This window comes from Eretmochelys imbricata, chromosome 7, assembly GCF_965152235.1.
Source record: "Eretmochelys imbricata isolate rEreImb1 chromosome 7, rEreImb1.hap1, whole genome shotgun sequence".
Classification (NCBI taxonomy): Eukaryota; Metazoa; Chordata; order Testudines; family Cheloniidae; genus Eretmochelys; species Eretmochelys imbricata.
The window spans coordinates 41,064,723-41,087,866 of NC_135578.1; the positions used below are offsets into that span (position 1 = coordinate 41,064,723).

General features: G+C 39.3%; 1 protein-coding gene across 3 annotated transcripts in view; it reads right to left on the reverse strand.

Moving 5' to 3' along the window:
• Positions 1 to 14,062: 14,062 nt before the first annotated feature.
• The window catches only part of IARS1 (isoleucyl-tRNA synthetase 1), a 212,228-nt gene continuing 203,146 nt past the window's right edge, over positions 14,063 to 23,144 (reverse strand). For all 3 annotated transcript variants that reach the window (XM_077820953.1, XM_077820952.1, XM_077820954.1), the window contains one exon: positions 14,063 to 14,659. In XM_077820953.1, coding sequence (XP_077677079.1) covers positions 14,577 to 14,659 — 83 coding nt within the window. In that variant the 3' untranslated portion in view covers positions 14,063 to 14,576. The remainder of the gene's footprint in view (positions 14,660 to 23,144) is intronic.

A 23,144-nucleotide genomic window follows, 5' to 3' on the forward strand; every position in this document is an offset into this window, starting at 1 on the left:
TGCTGGCTCCTTATTTATTACTTTTCCTTCCTGTCTATTTGATCATCTAGTTTTGTAACATATAGGACCAGATTGTGACATCCTTACTCATGCTGAGTAGTACCTTACATCATGAATACTCCATTAAAGTCAGATTAGTAATCGTTCCTACAATGACCGCATCACACTATTGTATTTTATTGTTGTATAATGCACTGAGAAGGGAGGCAACTTTAAAAAGATAAATTATGAATAGGCAATTAGAAGTCAGTGGGGCACTCAGGATCATCTCTTCCAAGCAAAGTAGTAATGAACATGAGGAATAGACTGGAGGGAACTGCAAATGCAAGGAAGAGAATCTTACCAAATCATTATGAGCGCACAAAAATAGTTCAAACATATTCAAAGATGAGAGAGCTGTACAGAGATCCAACTTGGAAAAGGGTTTCCTGTTTAAAGGTCAAGTTAAATAAGGCAATATAAATGTTAATTTATCCTCTTACAAGGATTATCAGACACAAGAGCACTGTGATGTGAATATGAGCCTTGGAAAGCTAAGTGCTGGACAGGTGGCAATTCTTGTCCTGGGCACCACCTCTGTATTTGCCTCCTCCGTGAACTGTCTTTCTCCACTGTATGTGCCATATTTAGGTAGTACAATGTGATGGTTACAGCACACATGATGTTCAACATCAATGAACATGGTTGTGGGGAGAGAATTTCAAATAGCAGACACATTAAATGTATTTCATCTAGTTTTCTGCTTGACTGAAACTGCTTTGCCTAGATATTATAAAACACTCATTTAAATCCCAATCCAGGCATTGAGGTTAGATTATATATGTGTTTGCATATATGCAGCAAAATGTAGGCAATTTAAGGATGGTGTGGGAGCTTTATCTTGATGTGATTGAGTATTCTTCACTCCACAGTCAAACAATTTGACTTCACATTGGGGGTATTGTCTTGTACTTTGAGCAGGGCACTGGAAGTTAGGACTCCTGGGTTCTGTTCTCTATTGACTCGCAGTGTCTTTAAGCAAGTCAATATACTTCTAGGTGCTTTCGTTTACTTATTTTAAAAAATGGAGACAATGATTCACAGAAGTGAAAAGACTCAATTAAATTCAATATTTTAAAGAGTTGTAAAGTCAGCAGATGGCATATACTATGTAAGCATAAAGCTGCATTTTATTAAAGTAACTCTTGCCTGTGCTGTGAACTTTTACTACATTTCAGCTTCACATGAATTGTCCCATCAAACTCTGAAGGTTGGGGAAGGAGAGATTAAGAAGATGAGGACTGTGAATTATAAACTTGTTCCTTCTCCTCTGTGAAGAAGGTTGCAGCAGTATCAAATGCTGAAAAAACAAAGACTAATGTCTTAGTTATGAATAGCTTTATCAAAAGAATAGGTAAGATAAAGGATACTACATGAGTGTATCTCAAAATGGGGAATGCAAATGAGATGTGGCAAGTAACATTTAAACTCACTGTTGACTCATTAGACAAAATAGAATATGCACTGGAAACAGCTTATCTAGCACCCAGGCTGTCTCCGAACGTATTCGCAAGCCACCATTTTTCAAATCCCTGCTAAAGACACATCATCTGCCACAAAGTCCTCAAGAAGATGAGTAATAAAATTATAAAAATAATTTTCTTTAGGCCAGCATTTAGATCATATTAATCTTATTTGTGGATCCCCACCTAAGACCAACAAATCCTCTCCTTTGTATTCATTCTCACTTGTTATGTCACTGTAAAACTCTGTGTGGTCACCTTTGCCTGAGCCAGAGGTTGCAAGAGTTTTTCCCGGATGCAGACCTTGCTATCATGATCCATGCTTTTGTCACCTCTAGACTGGTCTAACGCAATGCACTCTCCCATGGGGATACAACTACCTGGAAGCTGAAGTTAACCAGCAAGCTGCCACATTCTACACTAAATGGAGCATCTCATCAAGAGCACATGACAGCAATGCATCATGATTTGCACCAGCTGTCTACTGGGTTCTACAGGGAATGTAAAACATTGCTTTTTTTGATTTGCCTTATAAAGCCCTAAATGACCCATGACCTCAGAAACTGTCCCCATCCCCATCACTCTTCATGTGATATGGAAAGATGCTGGTTTGGTGTAAAAGAGTGGTTGCTGGCAGGGTATTCTCCATGTAGTCTACTCTGACTTGGAAACTCACTCTCCTCCAACCTTTTTGACCCAAAATAGCTCAGTGATTGACTTGCAGGGCACATTGCAAAAAGCCACCATTTTGACAGGGCTGGAGTGGCTGCGGTTTAGCTTATGTATTTGGGAATCAGGGTGATAGATTTCTCATTTGTTGTGATTTTTTGCTGTCTGGAACTTTTATGTTGCTGGTGTGTTGTTTTGTTATAGTTGTTCTGGTTATGGATTGTATTTTTATTGGATGGCAAGACACCTACACCTTTGATACTAACACTTCTCTATCTCTACAGGAAATACCTTGCATTAGCCTTTTTCATGGCTGCATCACACTGCTGGCTCATAGTCATGTGATCAACGAATACATCCAGGTCCTTCTCCTCCTCTGTCACTTTCAACTGATATGTCCTCAGCTTATAGCAAAAAATTCTTGTTGTTAGTCCCTAAGTCCATGACCTTGCACTTTGCATTATTAAATTTCATCCCATTTCTATTATTCCAGTTTTCAAGGTCATCCAGATCTTCTTGTATGACATTCTGGTCCTCTTCCATATTGGCAATACCTCCCAACTTTATCTCATCTACAAATTATATTAGCACACTTCCACTTTTTGTGCCAAGGTCATTAAAAAAATGTTAAATCAGATTGGTCTCAAGACTGATGCCTGAGGAACTCCACTAGTAACCTTCCTCCAGCCTGACAGTTCACCTTTCAGTATGAACCGTTGTAGTCTCCCCTTTAACAAGTTCTTTAACCACTTTTCAGTTCTCAGTATCTCCTGTTAGCTCCATTGGCACCATCTTTCCTCTTAGTGTCTATTCTCTCTACCAATCATGCCCAAATTCTGGCACTATGGAACATTGATAAGGCTAAAATCACCAAGACTGACAGGGATGCTGGAACAATTTTTATCATGTGGGTGCGGAGAGCCATTGAACCAATCTGTAAACCCTGTAAAAATGGAAACCACTTCAAGCCAGAGGGTGCCAGCAACACCCCTAGCTCCAGCACCTATGAAGTCTGAGATGGTCTTTCACTCCTGAGATAAGTTCAAAAAATTAAACATAACCCTCACTTCTTACAAATGAAAAAAAAATTATTTCAAGGATAGATGCTGCATTGCTCTGTGTTGGTCTCTCTAACCTACGGGACATAAATGGCAATCGTGGAAAAGCCTCTGATCATATTCCAGAGCACTATCATAAAATATTTACAACAGCAGGTGGACTACAATGTTTTGTTAACCTTGTAGCTCAACAGTGTCCTTTAGAGGCCAAATTTGGAATCTATGTGGTTCCCCCCTTTAAAACGTTACCGTGTTTACTCTGTGTTCAGCCTGGTTTATTATTGTGCTTGTTTTATGCTCCCTGTGAAATTCGTAAAAATGCTCAAGTCTCTCTCTTCATTAATTAAATCATGTGTAAGAGGAAAATGCAGGCAGATCCCTAACCACAGAGTTACTGCTGGCCACCACTATAAAACATCTTAATGGCCCTTTTGAGAGGAATAAGACATTTTTTCAAAGTGATTTTTATTTCTTGTAAAAATAGATCTAAATTGGCAATATTTTACAAAGACTATTACAAAGGTACATATAATCTATTTGGTATTTTATGACCCCATATGAAGTACCTTGGCCTCTTGCCACTCCAACACCTTCTGAAAAACATTCATTTGAGAAGACAATTGTGCAGTAAAGAATGAACATAGTTTGTATTTCTCTTATATCCCTATCCACTCCTTTGTCTCCCCCCCCCCAAAATATGCACATTTGCATGAAAATATGGTCTATGTCATTCTGATCATACTATATTCCTTCCTTCCCCCTTTTAATATGAGGGAAACTATTTAAAAAATAATTGCTGGTTAGTCTGAGGCCAAGGTCTATGTCTCATGCTGACATCACAACCAGTTGCTATGAAGATTACTATGATGTCACAGACTGATGACTGAATTTGGGTGGAAAAGCACCAGTGGGGGCAGATGCATTCTAAGGTCTGGGTTAGTGGGAGTTTTGCAACTGAGTTGAATGGAAAACCAGATAAGGCTAAACCATAAACTGACATATTAAACTTTTAAAAATGCAAACATGAGGAGTAATCAGACTATTTCTTAGCTCCATAAGACAGCACTGATTTAATTTGTTTCTTTTCTTGGCAACTCCTTTGTTCATGTCACAAATGTAAGGTAACAAATCAGTAAAGCCATGGTTTAATTTTGCAACTCACACTTGGCAATTCAGACACATCATAAAAGTAAGCTGAAAGCAATCAGACGTGGAGTTAAGTTAAGTAACACTGCAGGCTAACAGCCAAGTTTTCAAAGAGGCCCTTAATATTTTTTAAAACATTAATGAACTGTCATTTATAACATTAAGACAATAACAAGGTATTATCATACCCATACATTATGCTTAAAGAATAGTATCTTGGGAGTGAATAAAGTACTCAATAAAATGAGAGTGGGAAAAAAAGGAAAGATTGTCTCAAACTCTTAACCTCACTCAGGCCATGTCTACACTGAACTTTCATCGCTAAAACTTTTCTCGCTCAGGGATGTGAAACCCCTGGCCCCCTGAATGACAAAAGCTTTAATGACAAAGTGCTGGTCTGGACAGTGCTTCGTCGGCTGGCCACTCTCTCCTCGATAAAGCTACCGCCCCTTGTTCTTGGTGGTTTTATTTTGTCACCAGGAGAGCTTTGTGGAAGAGGAGGTGGGAAATTTTTTGTTTTGTGTATAGGTTTCTTTTGTGTGGAAAAAGGTTGCTGGTTGACTATTGGTATTTTTTTCCTTAATTTGATTGATTAGCTGTTAACGGCACCTAGAGTCTCTAACAGACATTCTTTTTATGTTTGTAGGCTGAAATAGACTCAACAAAACAAATAAAATCAGAACCGCAAATTCACCTGACACCTGAAGCAGAAAACTCAGCTCTGAAGGAGAAAAGATCTAATGCCTAGCAGGAACATTGCAATTTGGACCTCAGCCTTACACAGCTGAAAGAAAAACTAACAGTGAGAAAGGACTTCCTTCCTACCATATTAAGATACTTTATCTTCCAATGCTGAGCAATACTGGCTACCTGAGATAAGAAACACAGAAGATTGAAACATTACGTAGCCAGTAAAAACAGCATCACATGATACAGTAACTAAGGAAAATGACATCACGACAAATTATTTTTCCCTTAAACTGTATTGAAAATGGTTTCCAGCAATTTCTGCTTAATGCTTAACTTCTGTGGTGGGGTTCTCAAATTGGGGGTCGGGACCCCTCAGGGAGTCATGAGATTATTACATGGAGGGTCGCGAGCTGTCAGCCTCCACCCCAAACCCTGCTTTGCCTCCAGCATTTATAATGTTGTTAAATATATAAACAAGTGTTTTCAATTTATAAGGGGAGGGCACAGTCAGAGGCTTGCTATGTGAAAGGGGTCACCAGTACAATAGTTTGAGAGCCACTAGTTTATGGCTAGTTACCAGTCAATCTGTCTTGTTAATTTTCAACTGTAAAGTTTAGATAAATTCTATGTCACTGACAATGATATAGCAGACACTAGAGAGAGGGGTTAATAGCAGGGCTGGCTCTAAGAGTTTTGTTGCCCACTGCGGAAAACATTTTTGGCACATCCTGAATGGGGGGGGGGGAAAACGTGATTTGGGGAACATCATGGTCATCTGCCCCTAAAAATGACCTATTTAACATAGTTTTTGGGCTGGTAGGAAATAGAGGATGATGCTGAACAAGGAACAGGCCACAAAGAACGTGGTAGGAAGGAACCCAAGATGAACTACTTCCCATGGCAGTTGCTCTAGGGCATCAAGATTGGGAATGTGTTGTTTCCAGTTCTAATAGCCTCAGTATAACATAAAATGACTTGGATTATTCCCTTAAACTGTAGTTTACATCCCACTGATTGCCCATTACATGTACACAACTGATCTTACCACCACTTGGCTTCAGAGATGCCTATATTATGTAAATTTTTGCACACCCTCTCTACTAGATCTTTAATATAGCTACTTTTTGATTCCTTCTGTACTATAGCTTCAGCCAAGCTGATGGTACATCTGACTTTTTATTAACCCATATGTTGGGACCAGTAAGGGCCAAATTCTTGAATAGATCCAAACAGGACTAGGAAAATCTGCTGGGGCATCCAGTTTGCACATGTAAAAGCTGGTAAAAATGGACACAGCTACCTGTCTTGTACATGAGAATGTAGGATTGGCATACCCAGACAAGAGAACTCAGGGATTTTGCCAGTGTATTTGTCTAGGCCCACATGAAAATATGGTTAAAAATAAAGTCCTGAACTAAACCAAATAGAGTGGAATAAAGGTGCTGAGATACCACAATGAACACACTAAGAACCTGAAAAGACTAAATGTCTCAGATCATCACACATGGATAGAGCGAGTTTATTTTCTCCCCACAGTAATCTTCACAAAGCGTCAAATCCCGGGTTTAAGCATTACTTGATAGTAGGTCTTCACACAACTAATTCTGATGACACATTGTCCTTAAACAGTAAGATACTTTTTGCCTCTCTCAGTTCTTGCCAAGGACCTTCCTTGCTTGATGACCATTGCTCCTGTTACAGGAATAATATGCTGTATTTCATCAGCCGCAAGTCTGGCTAGACTATTTCATGCTATTATAAAGGTTGATGGAATACAGTAGAACCTCAGAGTTACCAACACCAGAGTTACGAACTGACCAGTCAACCACACACCTCATTTGAAACCAGAAGTGCACAATCAGGCAGCAGCAGAGACCCAAAACCAAAAAAAGCAAATAAAGTACAGTGTTGAGCATAAATTACTAAAAAAAGTAAAGCACCATTTTTCTTCTTCATAATAAAGTTTCAAAGCTGTATTAAGTCAATATTCAGTTGTAAACTTTTGAAAGAACCACCATAACTTTTTGTTCAGAGTTACGAACATTTCAGAGTTACAACCTCCATTCCAGAGGTATTCGTAAACTCTACTATACTCACATAAGCATAGATTGCAGACTCAATTATCCTAAACTAGATTTCTCCACTAATTCTTAGACCTTCCTCAAGTTACACTGATTGGCAGAGCTCACTTCATATATAATTAGTAATCAGTATAGCCCAAAAGAGCTTAAAAGATAAAATATAAAGGCGTTTGGATGTATGATTAGTCACACAACATATGGTATAATTTTGAGTTCTGATTATTTTTCCTTTGCAAATTACCAATTCTGCTAAGTAAAGATAATGATTTGTCCTTCAAATGTACTAAAGATGATATTCCATGGAAGTACCTTATGCACAGATGTCTAATTGTCATATTCAATCAAATACAGCAATTTATAAGCATTGGGTACCCTGGCAATTTATCAGAGATGTGTGTGTCATTGTTTTAATCACTGAAGAGTATTGGGAACAAATTGCAAAATGAGGGTAATTTCCACAGAATTCCCTGACCTCCAAACCAAGAAGCTCTTAAAATGTAATACAGAAATGTATTTATGGATGGTTTTATTTGGGCATTAAGTGCACCTACAAGAATTTTTTTTTTTAAATCTACCTTCTGAGGAGCTGAATGACCCATCATTAGAACTCTTTACCGACAGGGACAGCAAATTAGCTTAAATATTCAGACTTAGGAGAGAAATAGGAGAGACTTTTCTGCAATTACATAAAAGTTATAATTACATTGGTTATATAAACATTTTAACTGTGAAAAAAGTTAGGTAACTAGAGATGCACACTGCCCCAACCCCAGCCAACCACCACTCAAAGCACAGCAAAACAGTAACATTAACTCAACAAACAGAGCTTCATGCTGTAAGCTGCTTCCATATGTTTACAGAATGGAAGTTTCCTTTTTTCTTCCATTTTGTCGTCTTTTTTTTCTTTTTTTTTTAAGGAAAACCTTGGGGACCGTGTATCAAGTTAGTTTACACTAATGCACAGGCTTTTCATTAGCTGTTTTGTTGATGTCATGAGCTGATACCATGCAAAATCATATCAATAACTACTAAAAAAAGAATAATTGCTTCCTGCTTAACCAATGTGACAAGGCATTCTAGACTCAGCCCTCAAGAATTATGAAGGAAAGAGGAAATTAGAAAGATTCACAATAGCAAAGTAGCTATTGTGATCATATTTGATGCAATCGGCAAACAAAACTCAGTTGCTATGAAAAAAATGATTGTGGATAAAATTTTGATGGGAAGAAAAACTTAAAAAAGGCCTAGAAGAATCTATACCTTCACTGAAAAGAAGTTAACCATAAGAAGTGCCGTGATAATAATTGCCATGAAGATTTTGTCTTTAATATTTTATTGAGTGCACATCAACAATGCACAAACACAGGTTTTCGGCACTATACATTCATATGGAAAAACTAAATTAACACCTTGTAACATGACTATACAGATCCACCACTTCAGTCTGAATTACAATCTGGGGGGAAAGAATCTGTATTGACAGAGCTAGACCCTGAAATCCTCTCTGTTGAGCTGGAGAACAGGTGCAGTACCAGGAGTAGCAGAACCATATTTCCCCACATTGCCTTGCCAGTATATCTTAATACTCACCTGGAGATCAACTCTAAGGGAGAGGATCTCTGGTGTCATTCAGCTGTTGGCCCCTCTGCTGTGTGTGCTAACAAGGGTGCCAATTGTGGTGGATTTTGTGGAGTAGACACCTCTCCGGTAGGAATTGTTTGGATACAACCCACTCTTATGGCCCAGTCCAACTTCCACTGACTGCAAGAGAAGCTAGCATGAGCCATTGGGTACACAGTGGCCATCAGATCAGGGAAGAGGGAGTTGTATAGAAGAAAAATATTGACAGGTTTCAGAGTAACAGCCGTGTTAGTCTGTATTTGCAAAAAGAAAAGGAGTACTTGTGGCACCTTAGAGACTAACCAATTTATTTGAGCATAAGCTTTCGTGAGCTACAGCATCCGATGAAGTGAGCTGTAGCTCACGAAAGCTTATGCTCAAATAAATTGGTTAGTCTCTAAGGTGCCACAAGAACTCCTTTTCTTTTTAAGAAAAATATTGACATTTTAAAATATAAATGTCCACCCTTTCACTTGTTTAAACCACATTACCATGATTTTGGACACAGTTGCAATGATAAATCTACATTGTTACACTACCTAAAGCTCCCCAGCAATAAAGGACTTGCTCAGCAGAATTCAGCTCTTGCAGATTGCTGAAAGGAACTTATATTTCAATGAGATGAGAAAGATGGGATGCTGTATTGTTGTCATCTGTTAAAAAGTGAGAGAGAAAGGTCAGGGGATTGTTGCCAGGACTGGAAGATATAAACTCTTAAAGTAAGGACATGCTCAGCACTTGATACAGGCTTCTGCAGCATTACATCAAAATGGCCCTGGACCTAATTTATACAACAAAAGACAGTTTAGAGGGAAGTCAATTGAAGTACATAAATCCTAAAGAGTATCACATCAAGTCAAGCAACTATTTTTAGCTTAATCGAGATGAAACAGCAAGACAGGAGGCACAAAAATGAAAGAAAAACTAATTTAAAAAAAGTAAGTAGGAAACTTTCCACATCTCATGAAAGCTCATGAGACAAGATCGCTGAAGAAATAATTAGATAGTACCCTGGGGGAAATGATGACTAAAAATGGAAAGGGAAATAAAGAGTTCAACCCAAAGGGTCATTGCTTGTTCCCAATGATTTCTTACAGTAAGTTTTATAGATATGGGAACTTGATGAGCTAACACTGCAGCAGCCAAAAGTTGAACTTCTATACTAATCCTCATTTGTTAATTACACAACACTAATATGCATAAAAAGGGGAGGCCAAAGTAATCTGGTGACCTAGCAATCATGCTCAATAGTGCCATGTGAAAAAACTCAAGCTTAATCCATTGTCTGATTCTTGCACTGACTACCTGCCCTGGGTGGGCGTGTCCCCCTGTGAATGATGACTGATCCTGACTGACCCATGGCAACAGCATTTAAGGACACTTCTGACTTTGTGACAAAATCAGCTGTAGTTGGAGACACCATGTCTCTTCCATCCAATCACAGCTCCGGAGGAGGATAGGCTACAGATATGAGAACATGGGTGCGCGTCTAAAAGGACTAGTGGGGAAGGATGCAATAAACAGAGAGAAAGGGAAGAATACATGGGGGATACAATGAAGAAAGCAAAAGAAGAGAGAGAAAAGGGGGGAGAGGGTGGGAATACTATTATATTTATGGCACTGTGCAAATTAAGACACTAATCCTGGAAAAAGAACCCTGAAAAAGGAGCCCTGTACCCATGCAAAGCCCACACACAGTTCTCTTTGGAAGATCAGTACTTCAAAAAAGCTCAATGGAAGCAAATTATTTGAGGAAATTGCAGCCTTAACTTTGGTTCTTTTCAGTGCATGCTGCACAGCCCTTCTTTTATATTTAAGCACAACCTTTATCTGGAGAAGAAGAGCAGAGTGCAGTGAAGGAGTTATTCAGGCAACTTATCTAAAGACAAAACTCAAATTGTTAGTTGAATATGCTCCTTGACATGGAGAACAGTCTTGCACTTGCTTGAAAGATGATCCCTTGTGCCATGTGCCACTTGAAGCAAGACTCTCAGACTTGCAGTGATCCCAATTAGCATAATGATAGAAACTACAAGTACCATCTCATGCCATTCGAAGGGTGATAACATTCACTTCAAAACACACATATTTGGGAATACATAATGCATTATTCTAAATGGAGAAAATAAGACCAGGTAACATTATGTTAAGACAAACCAAAAGCTGGGAGGGGGGAAAAGTAATTTTCACTTTAAACACAACTAAACCAGACACAGGGAATCATCTCCCCAGCATATCTCCCTGCCAATGCAGGATTTAGCTTCCTGTAGTAATTTGTCTTGTTCAGTTTTAATTGTCTCTAGGGCCCAAAACAAAGCTTACAGAAGTCAAAAGAAAGAGTCCATTGAGGGGTATTTCTAAAAGTTCTCATTGAGGAATTGTTCTGTCGCATTATATATCTCTCTGTCAAGATGTTTTTCCCAATATTCAACCCATATTTCTTATTTAAATTTCATCTAGTTGTACGCAATTTGCCTTGTACTATTTGTGAACTTCCAGATACACAGTAATTTCTATATTGGATCAGACCAATGGCCCACCTGCTCCAGTTCGGTCTCTGACAGTGACCAGCATCAAATTCTTTAGAGAAAGGAGCAAGAAACTCCATAGTAGGCAATTATGTAATAACCTGGCATAGTGGAAATTTCTTCCTCACCCCAGTTACTGATTTGATTACACCCTGAAGGATGAGGGTTTAATATCCCTTATGAAAATAGATCAAAAGGTATCAGTTTTTTGCTCATCACTGCATTGCCTTGTTTGTCAATCTTTCTGTTAATCATGTGTCAAAAAAAAAAAGTTAAATTCCAGGCTCAGTCACACCTACGCTGTATTGTGTTGCCTCTATATAAGCAGTTCAAAATTGCCTTGTTCTTTTTGTCAAATTTTAGACTACCAACTCTTAGGGCAGGAACAATGTTTTCTTATGTCTGTACAGCACATTGAGATGCTACTGGAAACACGATAACTATTACCATCTTCCATATAACACTGTGCACTTCTCTCAGAGTAACTGCTTTCCTGCTTCTTCCCTCTCCCATAGATCTGGATTTTAAATGATTTTTCCAGATGATAGGTTGCATTATTCCATGTTAGGTCTCATTTTTATTACTTCTTGTCTATATTTCTCATTTGTTTAGGGCTATTTGTTTCATTTCTCTGTTCTCAAGCATATTTGCAATGCCTCCCACTTTAGTGCCACCTGAAAATGCTATTAATATATACAAATCCTGGCACCGCTCAGATTCTCTGCCTTCTTGCACCACCTTCTCTAACCACATTCTGGTCAGACCCTGCTTCTGAGGACTCACGGAGGCGCCTCTTCTTGATTTGTAGCCTAACATCAGGGTCTTATTTCTGTGTTCCAATCCTGGTTTGGGCGCTGATAAGCTGTGGGACATAAAGCGAAGCAGTTGCTCGTTCTCTCTCTGTAGCTTAGCACCTAACTTGTCATGCAGGAGCACTGAACATGATCAGGTAATATTTGTACAGCAATTTGATAACACAAAGTGCAAATATTACTATTAATGTGAGAAAAAAAATCAAGTGATGTTCCAGAACCTCGCTCCCAACTTGTCCTCACTAATGCAGAAATTGCTTTCCTGTGCCTCACAGGAAAGGAGGTGGAAGTGGGGAAGCATTGAGGGTGAGATTTTTCTAGAAGTGCTCAACGTTAGCCTGACTTTTCTCCCATTGAAGTCAATGAGAGTTCTTCTTTGATTTCAGTGGAAGCACATATTGAGATGCACGTTGAGAGAGGTCTGTCATCACTAACTTAGCTTTCAGCCACTGCTGTGACAGTCAGTCAGGGTACATGCTTTCTGCAGTAAACATTCTTGTGAAAATATGTAGTAGACACATGCAGATGACTCGTGTTAATACAAAGACATCTCAACATTCCCCCTTCATCCCTACAGAGTAAATAACTTACCCAAACTATTTATCTCCAAAGATATTCTTTTTTTTTATTGGAGTATCAACAAGCATTACTTTTAACAATGCAACGTATGTATTGTACTTTTGCAAATAGCCTTTGGAGTGAAGACTGGTATAAAAAGAAGGGGAAAGCAGCTGTTTTATTTTCATCTGCAGAATATACCAGCTGCTTAACTAGGAAGCCTATTTTGGCTACATTTTCCTGGATACAATTGGGAGATCATCAGACTTAGCCCATAGAAGGTATTCCTTTGCTGCAGGGTGGACTGCATTTTTGGCATGAAGCAGCACTGTGCATACTTTGAGAAAGGGTAAAGATTCTGAAAGAGATTTTGATTTTTTTCTACTGGTAACTCAGATTCTGACTCCAATTCATATCCCAGTTTTTTTTTTTAAGAGCTGTGTAGGACGTGAACAAATAGGATTTGTGTGACTAAATGCCAAGCTGAGCTCTAAGATGCAGATAATTGTGTCCTATGTTTCAATATCCTCATTAAAATGGATTTCTCATCTCATTAATAAGATTTTTATTTCAGTTTTTACTCTGCTTTTATTTACTTTCTGTAAAAGTGCAAAGCAAAGTCATTAGCTGTAGATCAGCAGTTTTATCTTCACAGAAGGTATAATCCTGAACACATTACTTCAAGTGCAAGGAAAGATGGCAATAAGATGAATGCTTATTTGATTTTCATGTGACTAAATCAAGAGATAAACATGGTTTACAGGAAAATAACTTGGCACTGTCCAATACTTCTAGAACTGTGCATTCCCAGTATTTCAGGAGATACAGATTTTCAGAAAGGGTTTCATCACACTACAGGCAAATACACATATGTAGCTACATGCTAGAAACTTGCTCCACTTCTAGTGAATTGTGTGTATCCCACTGAAGAACAGTAAGCAAGCATAATAAAAGTGATGTTTATATTTGCCACTGATATTTATATTTGCCATCTTCAAAAACTAAGAGAGGTAAAACAGTGATGGTAAATTTTATGCCAGTATTTCATAGTGAGCACAGACTCCAATACCATATCACATCTCTAAAAGGAACCTGTATGAAATCAGTGTCAATTTCATAGGATCAGAGAGTCTGATTTATTTGTTCTCTTCCCTCTTTGGACCCTAGGAAAGTTCATGAAGTAAGGGTTTTAGTCATTTGGGTTATCCATCAGAATACTGTAAACAAAACTAAAAACAAAAATGTTTTGCAAATTTTACAACCTAACCATCCATAACATCCACTTAGACAAACTGTACAAGTTTCATATTTCCTTTAGATTTTGCTGAACCCCAAGGAATCAATGTACAATGTTTTTTAAGGATGTAGGGAAGTGAATTACCACCAAATCAGGAAACATTGTTTTGGAGATAAAGAAAATTTATTGTTCCAAAGTATGGAAATTAGGAAGTATTTTCATCAACATCACACTTCATTAAAACCCAACTAGTGTGAATGCACAGAACTGGGTAACTCTTTCCTCATTAGTTTCAAAGCTATAGTAACACACCCCCGGACACACGGCTTAGAAAATTAAAGATAGCCTCTGCATAAAGGACAGGCAGAGAACAGCATCACTGAGGTATGAGTCCATTTCTTTCAGGCAAATTACTGCATAGATATCTAGGCTTAAGATCTGACATTACTCTGAATAGCTTTTATAGTAGCTTATGATAACAACAAAAATACATTGTATTTGAAACCGAAAGCAGCATATTACACATGCACTGGTAGAAAACATCATCGGTGTACAATTGCTGATGTTGAAAATACTGTACACAACTTGGATGTTCATTAAAAAGCATACGAATCAGAGTCAGATCTCTCTTCTGTGAAAAAAGTCTACATGGGCTTATTCATAAAAACGGAATCATCAGCATTCAGCTGTTGTTGGTATAACATGAACATACAGAGTCTTCGTATTCAGGGTCTTCATGGAGGTGTCCTTTGTAATCTCTGAACAAAAGGCAAGAGAAAAGATGGAACAGAATTAGCAATCTCTATACAACAGAACTTTGTCAACACTTTTATTTCCATATTCTGAAATAATAATCCAGTTCTCTTTATCTCAGCCAAAATGATGCTTGGACAGAAAATTCTCAGCTGAAATCAGATCCTGTCAATGATAATGCAATGAAGTCAAAGGAGAGATCAGCATACATTAAGCTTGCCACTCATCAAAATTTCCAAGGTACTAGTATGGTTTCAACAAAGCTAACATGCAGTTTAAGATTGAAGGACACAAACGTCCCAAATTTTTTTCTGGGACAAAGCCCTCAGCAGTTTCAAGTATTCATAGTGTTACGTGGATCATGATGACGATGGCGACGGGAAGACCATGTTACATTGCAACAATATGGAGTCAGGAGTCCACTATGAAAAAGTTAACAGTACAACATGATGAAATTGTAGGATTCCTTAAATGACACAAAAGTCCCCATTTTCTATTTCTTCTTAATCTCTCATTACTTATGTGCTAGAACTGTGTAGCTCAAAAGCTTGTCTCTTTTACCAACAGAAGTTGGGCCAGTAAAAGATATTACCTCATCAACCATGACTCTCAGACTTTGGTACACGAATACTTTTCTCTTCATCTTATCTTTTTGCAGCATTAAAGATTCTGAACTGTGCTGGTTGTGGCATTCAGTTGAAGAACAAGAAATCCTGACTCCCAACTCCATAGACACTAATGTAAACAGAGGTGGTTAGCATGCTGGGCTAATATTCCTGATAGAAAATCACCTCTCCTGCTAGAGCTGGTCACTAAATGTCTTCCAAATAAAATTATTTGAGCAGCATAAAGTGTTCAAGGATATTTGGGAAGTTTTCAATAGACAAAATACTCTGACAATTGTTTACATTCATTCCTCCATATGGCTGCCTGCTCCAAGCAGCTTTAGCTGAGCTCAGTGCTACTAAGAACACAACATTCAGAGAAAGAGAACAGGGGTGGGAGAAAACTAGGTGGAAAAAAAATCTGTAGTCAGAGTGAAAGTGAGTTGTACTGAGCACATTTAAATGTTTATTTTAGTCTCCTTCCATTAAATAATACATGCTACATACAAAGAGTTTAACAAATAATAGAAGAGTCAGTTATAAATACATGTGGTGAAGTATATCTAAATAAGCCATATGCTACTGGTACACTGTCTTCCATTTCCTTTTGTAAGATGAAGTGAAAACAAAAGCAGCACAGAACAAAGAATGAAAAAGTCATTTTATCTAACTCTCTGCACTTGAGACGTGGATTAGTGTGCCCAAAACTAAGAGCAAAAACAAAGTCTCATTGAAGTCTGATGGATTAATTTCTTCTGTACCACCTTTATCCAAGGATCCAGGCAATTTACAAATTAAAGCTTCAGTCCTAAATCAAGCATTTGCTAACATGCATGTGTGATGTTACTGACACAAACTGGGACCGTACAGAACATTGTTGCAACCAAGGTCCTGTAGTGGCACCAAATCTTGTATAAAGGAGGTCAAATAAGGTGTCTAAGACAAGGTTATCATTTACTGGTTATGATTATGCTATCTGTATGCATGTATAATTTTTGTACATAAAGTTACAAGTATTGGTTGTATACTGTCTGTATTTCAAAAACTTGTGCTATGCTTCTGGGTGACACCCCAGACAATTTGGGAAGTGACAGGGTCGGGCCAGATGGCTACAGGAGAGTAATAGAAGGCAGATATATTAGCCCCAGGTTAAGTAGGTTCCTTTTCCCTGGGTAAGGTAACAGGGAAGGTTCCAGAACAATCAGGAACCTTCTGGAGACAATTAAGACAGACAGACTAATTAGAACACCTACAGCCAATCAAGAAGTTCTTAGAATCAATTAAGACAGACTAATCAGGGCACCTGGGTTTAAAAAGGAGCTCACTTCAGTTTGTGGTGTGCGTGTAAGGAGCTGGGAGCAAGGGGCACTAGGAACTGAGAGTGAGAACGCATACTGTTGGAGGACTGAGGAGTACAAGCATCATCAGACACCAGGAGAAAGGTCCTATGGTGAGGATAAAGAAGGTGTTGGGAGGTGGCCATGGGGAAGTAGCCCAGGGAGTTGTAGCTGTTGCACAGCTGTTCCAGGAGGCACTCTAGACAGCTGCATTCCACAGGGCCCTGTGCTGGAACCCGGAGTAGAGGGCGGGCCCGGGTTCCCCCCAAACCTCCCAACTCCTGGTCAGACACAGGAGGAGTTGACCTAGACTGTGGGTTCATGAAAACGGCCAAACTGAGGGCCATTGTGAAGCTCCAAGGTGAGCAAATCCGCCAATAAGCACAAGACTCACCAAGGTAGAGGAGGAACTTTGCCACAGGGGTCAGAACTGCATAGTCTGCTTGATGGCCCATTAAGGACCATCCATAGGCACCAAATTCTGGCACCAGTGGGTGCTCAACCCCCCTCATCCCTGCCCTGACTCCACCCCTACCCCGCCCCACCCCCATTCCAACCACTCCCTCAAAGTCCCCGCCCCAACTCCACCCCCCCCCCCGCCCCATTGGACTCCCTCCCCAAATCCCCGCCTCAGCCGTGCCTCTTCCCCACCTCCTTCCCTGAGCATGCTGCATTCCCACTCCTCCCCCCTCCCTCCCACAGCTTGTTACACCGTGAAACAGCTGTTTTGCACCAGCAAGCACTGGGAAGAGAAGCGTGGACCCGGTGCACTCAGGGGAGGAGGTGAGGGGAGGTGAGCTGGGACAGGGTGCTTGGCTGCCAGTGGGTGCAGAGTACACACCAATTTTTCCCCGTGGGTGCTCCAGCCCTGGAGCACCCATGGAGTTGGCACCTATGGGACCATCAGCTATACAACTGACCCATTGAAAGAAGGCAGATACACGTAACTCAGCAAGGTATGCAAGGACATGCCTATGGACAGAACGCTAAAGTTTTTCCATGCCATGTGCTGGGTAGCTTGTTTTTGGAACAAAGGAAGCACAGGTCACATCGCAAGAGACTATAAAAGGCAGCTGCATCTCCTCCATCTTGTCTACAATCCTGCTTCTTACCTCTGGAGGAACTTTGCTACACTGAAGCTCTGAACAAAGGACTGAATGACTCATCCAAGCTGTGGATGTACTCCAGAGGCTTGATGTGAACCTTCAGTTTATTCCATCACTGCTACAAGCCTGAACCAAGAACTTTGCCATTACTGTATGTAATTGATTCCATTTAACCAATTTTAGCTCTCACCTATATTTCTTTCTTTTTATGAATAAACCTTTAGATTTAAGATTCTAAAGGATTGGCAACAGCATGATTTGTGGGTAAGATCTGACTTGTATATTGACCTGGGTCTGGGCCTTGGTCCTTTGGGATTGGGAGAAACCTTTTTTCTTTTACTGGCCGTATTGGTTTTCATAACCATTCGTCCTCTCAAGGAGCAGTGCTGGCGGTGATACAAGGGAACTGGAGTATCTGAGGGAATTGCTTGTATGAATTCTGGTTAGCCAGTGCGGTAAAACTGAAGTCTTCTCTGTTTGGCTGGTTTGGTGTGTCTTAATAATAAAGGACACCCAGCTTTGGGCTGTGACTGCCCTGCTCTAAGCACTTTGTCCTGAATTGATACTTTCAGTCGTGTCCCGTTAGAGCCCGCTTCGTTACAGCAGGACCGTTGTTACTCTGTGGAGTTCTATAAAGTTCATAGAATCATAGACTTTAAGGTCAGAAGGGACGTTATGATCGTCTAGTCTGACCTCGCACAACGCAGGCCATAGAATCTCACCCACCCACTCCTGTAACAAATCCCTAACCTACGTCTGAGCTACTGAAGTCCTCAAATTGTGGTTTAAAGACTTCAAGGTGCAGAGAATCCTCCAGCAAGCGATGCGTGTCCCACACTGCAGAGGAAGGCAAAAAACCCCCAGGGCTTCTGCCAATCTGCCCTGGAGGAAAATTCCTTCCCGACCCCAAATATGGCGATCAGCTAAACTCTGAGCATGTGGGCAAGACTCACCAGCCAGACACCCAGGAAAGAATTCTCTGTAGTAACTCCGATCCCACCCCATCCAACATCCCATCACAGGCCATTGGGCATATTTACGTATTCAGTGGAACTCTGCACAGGCAGGGGGCCTCCCTTGCAGAAGCATATAGGGAATGCATTACAGCAGTGAAGTGAGGCCACATCCAGAGTCAAATGCACAATAGCAATTCTCCTCAGCACAGGAGACAGCAGAGCTAAACAGCTTTCAATTCTGGAACATTAGAAGGAATGCCCACATTAAAATCTGCAGCAATTTAATATTCTGAATGATTAAGAATATAATATACACTTAATATAAATTATATGCAACAACTGTGCAAAACTACAGTGATGAAACCAGCTTTATTCATATTCTGTATTTTATACATGTTCAAGATTCGCTGTCCTGCTACCTGGATGAACATCAGTTTCTCTCAGTATCACAGGTACACCCATCTGACTATTCAGTGGCTATTTTTACCTGTTTGAAAAAGAATCTGAGACAGTTCTGATGTGAAAAAATAATATTGAGCCACCTGATTCAGATTACTGAATACATATGTACATCCCATATGTATCTTCTGCAGCAGTACTCTCACACCGTTTTCATGAAGCATGGCATTACATGATGGCATGCCTGGAGAGTTAACATTTTGCAAGTTTTTTAGGACCAATTAAAAATGGTGTCAAAAAATATTAGTGCAGGGATGGTCCCCATTACAAAAGCTGACTGAAAACCACCAAACTTTTGCACTAGGTTGGTGGTTTCCATGAAAAACTAAGTGCACCAAATGAAATTAAGTGCCTTATTATGTACTCCCGGACCATGACTCCATAGCCAAATCAGAGCTGAGTTTTACACTTAAGGCAGGGGTTATAGTAACAATTGCTAAAATAGATTAGTGTAACTGTCTTGTTAAATATAATAATGTATTCCACACTGGGCTAGATTGGTAATTTAAATCTGCTTTCCAAAACAATGTACATGGAGTTCTAAGGATTATTTGGTGGCTGATGTTCTGCAGATAGAGAACATGTTTCAAAATTCCACGGTAAGAAGTGCTAGTTATCAGAGAGCAATAGGAGGAAATAGGTCACCAACAGAAGTGATGCACCTGTGGAGAATAACTGCCTGGAAAAGGATGTAAATTAGTCTTAAAATCTATTTAGAGACTATAGTTAGTATTTACAGGAGCATAAAGCAATCCTGTTTCATAGATGTAGCAGAGATATTTGACAGGCTTGGCAATGTTCGTGAAACATCTGGCAAGATCTTCTACCATTCTGCTATCTAAAAGAGCTATCCTTAGGTCAGGTAATGCGACTGCTAACTCCAACCCTCCCCTACATGTGGGCCATAGCATGCCACCACAGTGGAAGAGCAGCTCAGTTTTACCTATTGGGGTCCTCATTTTCCAGCCTTTAAACATAGTCTATATAACAAACACACCAGTGACTGCATCGCATAGGATTGTCCAAGTAGTAGTAATGACAAATGCATATGCTGAAACAGACAAGTGGATCTCAGGGTCCTGCCAACAGTGTTACACGGCATAGTAGAATCCACGTAAAAACATGTGAATGAACAGGAAATATTTTAAAATCTTTGAGTACATTTAATGGTCATATAAGTAATGGATTAACAGCAATGGTTGGAGCTAGGCATTGTGCAGTGTTGTGATGGAGACAACTCTGCCACTGTGTCACAATACTGTCCTTCAATACTCTTACAATTCTAGCCTTCTGCTTGCCCCCAAGAGCCAAGCAAAGAACTGTACAGAGGCTTTGTAATGTGTGCAAATGGAGACTTGAATATATTTTAGTCTGTAACGTTAACAAAGTTCCACTCTGAAAAGTGATTCTGAAAGTGGCATTGTGGGGTTTTCGGTTTGTCTCTTTCACTTGGTCTACATCAAATGCGCTTCTTTTACAACTAAAATTTACTTTTTCTTAGATAACTGCCCAGGATCTGAAAGTCAAACTGGATTCTTTCCTTCTCATGCATCACCATCAGTAATACAGGTGCCACAGGTCAAATTAGACGCACACCTGCACTGAGTAACTATTATCCTTTGAGGGGTTTTTGTCAATACAATTAGCCTTCAAATTGGGTTGTACCAGAGCAGCTAATACAGATTCTGTTTTACCAGTGGTGACACACAGGAAGAAAAGAACCACGCTCAACACTCGGAGCCCAGGGTAACTCTGCAGGGCTGTCATTTAAAAAGTGTTTTATTTGTAAATTGAGCCAGTTTTGTATGGAATTAACAAGACAAAACATGGACCTTCATGAGGCTGTTTTTACAGTCTCTTTTCAGAGCAAATTACAAAAGATATAGGATCAGGGCATTAATTCATTTCAGCAATTAACATTTCTTTCCCTCAATAGCTCCCTTACACCCCCTCCCTGCCAAAAAAAAAAAGATTCTCTCATTAACAAAATAATTTAAAAGAATTATTCGGAAGCAGAGTAAAGCCAAATTCACTGCTGAGTTACTCAAATTGTGAACCTGGTCCCAAAGTTTTTTAAAAATTATTTTTAAACATCATTGAGTATATAATACCAGCTTGAGATGGGTTTATTATCAGATACACTGTAACCTAACTATATGCATAATCTCATTAAGAAAGCGTAAAAAGCTTCCCCTTCATTATTGTAAGATAGTTTTAATTTGGAATATGAAATAAAAATACACTAGATAAGGCTTGTGTTCTAAACCAAGCATATTTAAATTAGGATTTACTGTAACTGTTAACATTTAACTGTATATGGTAATCTTTTCCTAGCTCTGTTGAAATTCTAAGGTCTCAGATACTTTGCCCAGCAGTGTAAACTGACAGCCTTATTTAGGCAAAACTTACCATTATAACATTTATTTCTGAGAGTTTTCCAGGAGTTCCACAAAGAAAAAATTATAAGAGATAAAGGAAGTGAGAGCATGCAGTTTGACACAAAAATATTAAAAAAAAAAAAAAGTTTTTCAAGCCTTTCAAAACTCAGTTCAGCCTATAAAAAACATTCCAACACCTGGCACCAGCAGTTTTACAATTCCAGCTGATATTTTATCAAGTTCTTTAACTATCTACCAATGAGTAAAATTATTATTTTGTATTAGACGTAGCCCTAAAGAGTTAATAAAAAAAATTAGACTCTCCAATACTATGAAATATCAGAGCTGCTGTCTGCCATTTCAAAGCTTTAAACATTTTCTGGAGCTGTGGCTATAATGATAGATAGATAAAAAGATGATTTAAAAAAATAAGTAAAATTGCAGAAATATGCATTGCCATTAGTTGTACAAAATGATTTACAGAAGCCCCAAAATATAATTTACTCCAAAATAATTATTTTCTCTGAAAACATTTGCTCAATATTGATCTTGGCTCTTTGTGGCAGATAATTTAATGTAATGATGTCATAAAAAAGAATTAGAGTAATATAACTCAATTTGTGTATTTATATTATAAAAAGTGTTGCCAAATCACTTCCTATATTACATCATATTAATAGGGAAAAGGAAAGTGAGAACTTGAATTGAGACAATAGAATTGTAACCATTACACACATACTGTGTTAGCTACACAAATCAGCCTGTTAACCAACTGAAAGTACTATGCTTCTTGGGGCTCAGGTATGATTTAGAGAATATTCCAATCAGGGCTTTTAGCCTTTAAAGAAGAGTATTTACAGAAACCGCACATTTTAAATTTACATGTTATGTACAAATTATGGTTTAATCCACAGATGGATGGTATGACTTTCCTTAACTCAATTTATACTTTATTTAACCTTAACCATTTTCATTTGTGTAGGAATTATGCTTAAAAATGTAAGAGCTAAAAAAAAGTTATTCCTCATTTTTTCCCCTCCAATACCGGATAACTGCTGCAGCGGCACAGGAGCTAGCAAACAGAGCTGTAAACAGGGGAGTTTGAGTGGCAGTTCTGTCGGAGGAGAAGGTATTTGTGTTTGGTTTTGTATTGGTAGTATTTGTATGTGTAGAGGCTTGTAGGGGCTTTGTGCTGGGAGAGAAGCTGAGCCCTGACTAGGGGGCGGGGCTTCTCTGACTAGGGGTCCTAAAAGGTAGCAGCCAGTCAGGCAGCGGCACAGACAGCTGCAGCGGCACAGGAGCTAGTGAACAGAGCTGTAAACAGGGGAGTTTGAGTGGGAGTTTGCAAGGGGAGTTTGTCTTGTGGTGCTTGTTTTTTGCTGTGGGTGGTGGTGTTTTAGTGTGGTTTGTGTTTCCCAGATTAACAGGATTGAGGTGGGAAGGCTATGACAGATACAGAGGCAGCAGTGGGAGTGACCCATGTAGGGGAAGACACAATGAAGATGACTGGATGTGGAAGCTGTGGTATGTACATGATCCTGGAGGGGGCACCTGGTAAGAGTTGTGTCTGTATGAAGTGCCGTCTGATAGAGCTGATGGAGGAAAAGATCCGAGGTTTGGAGATGCAGGTGGAAAGTCTGGTAGAGTTT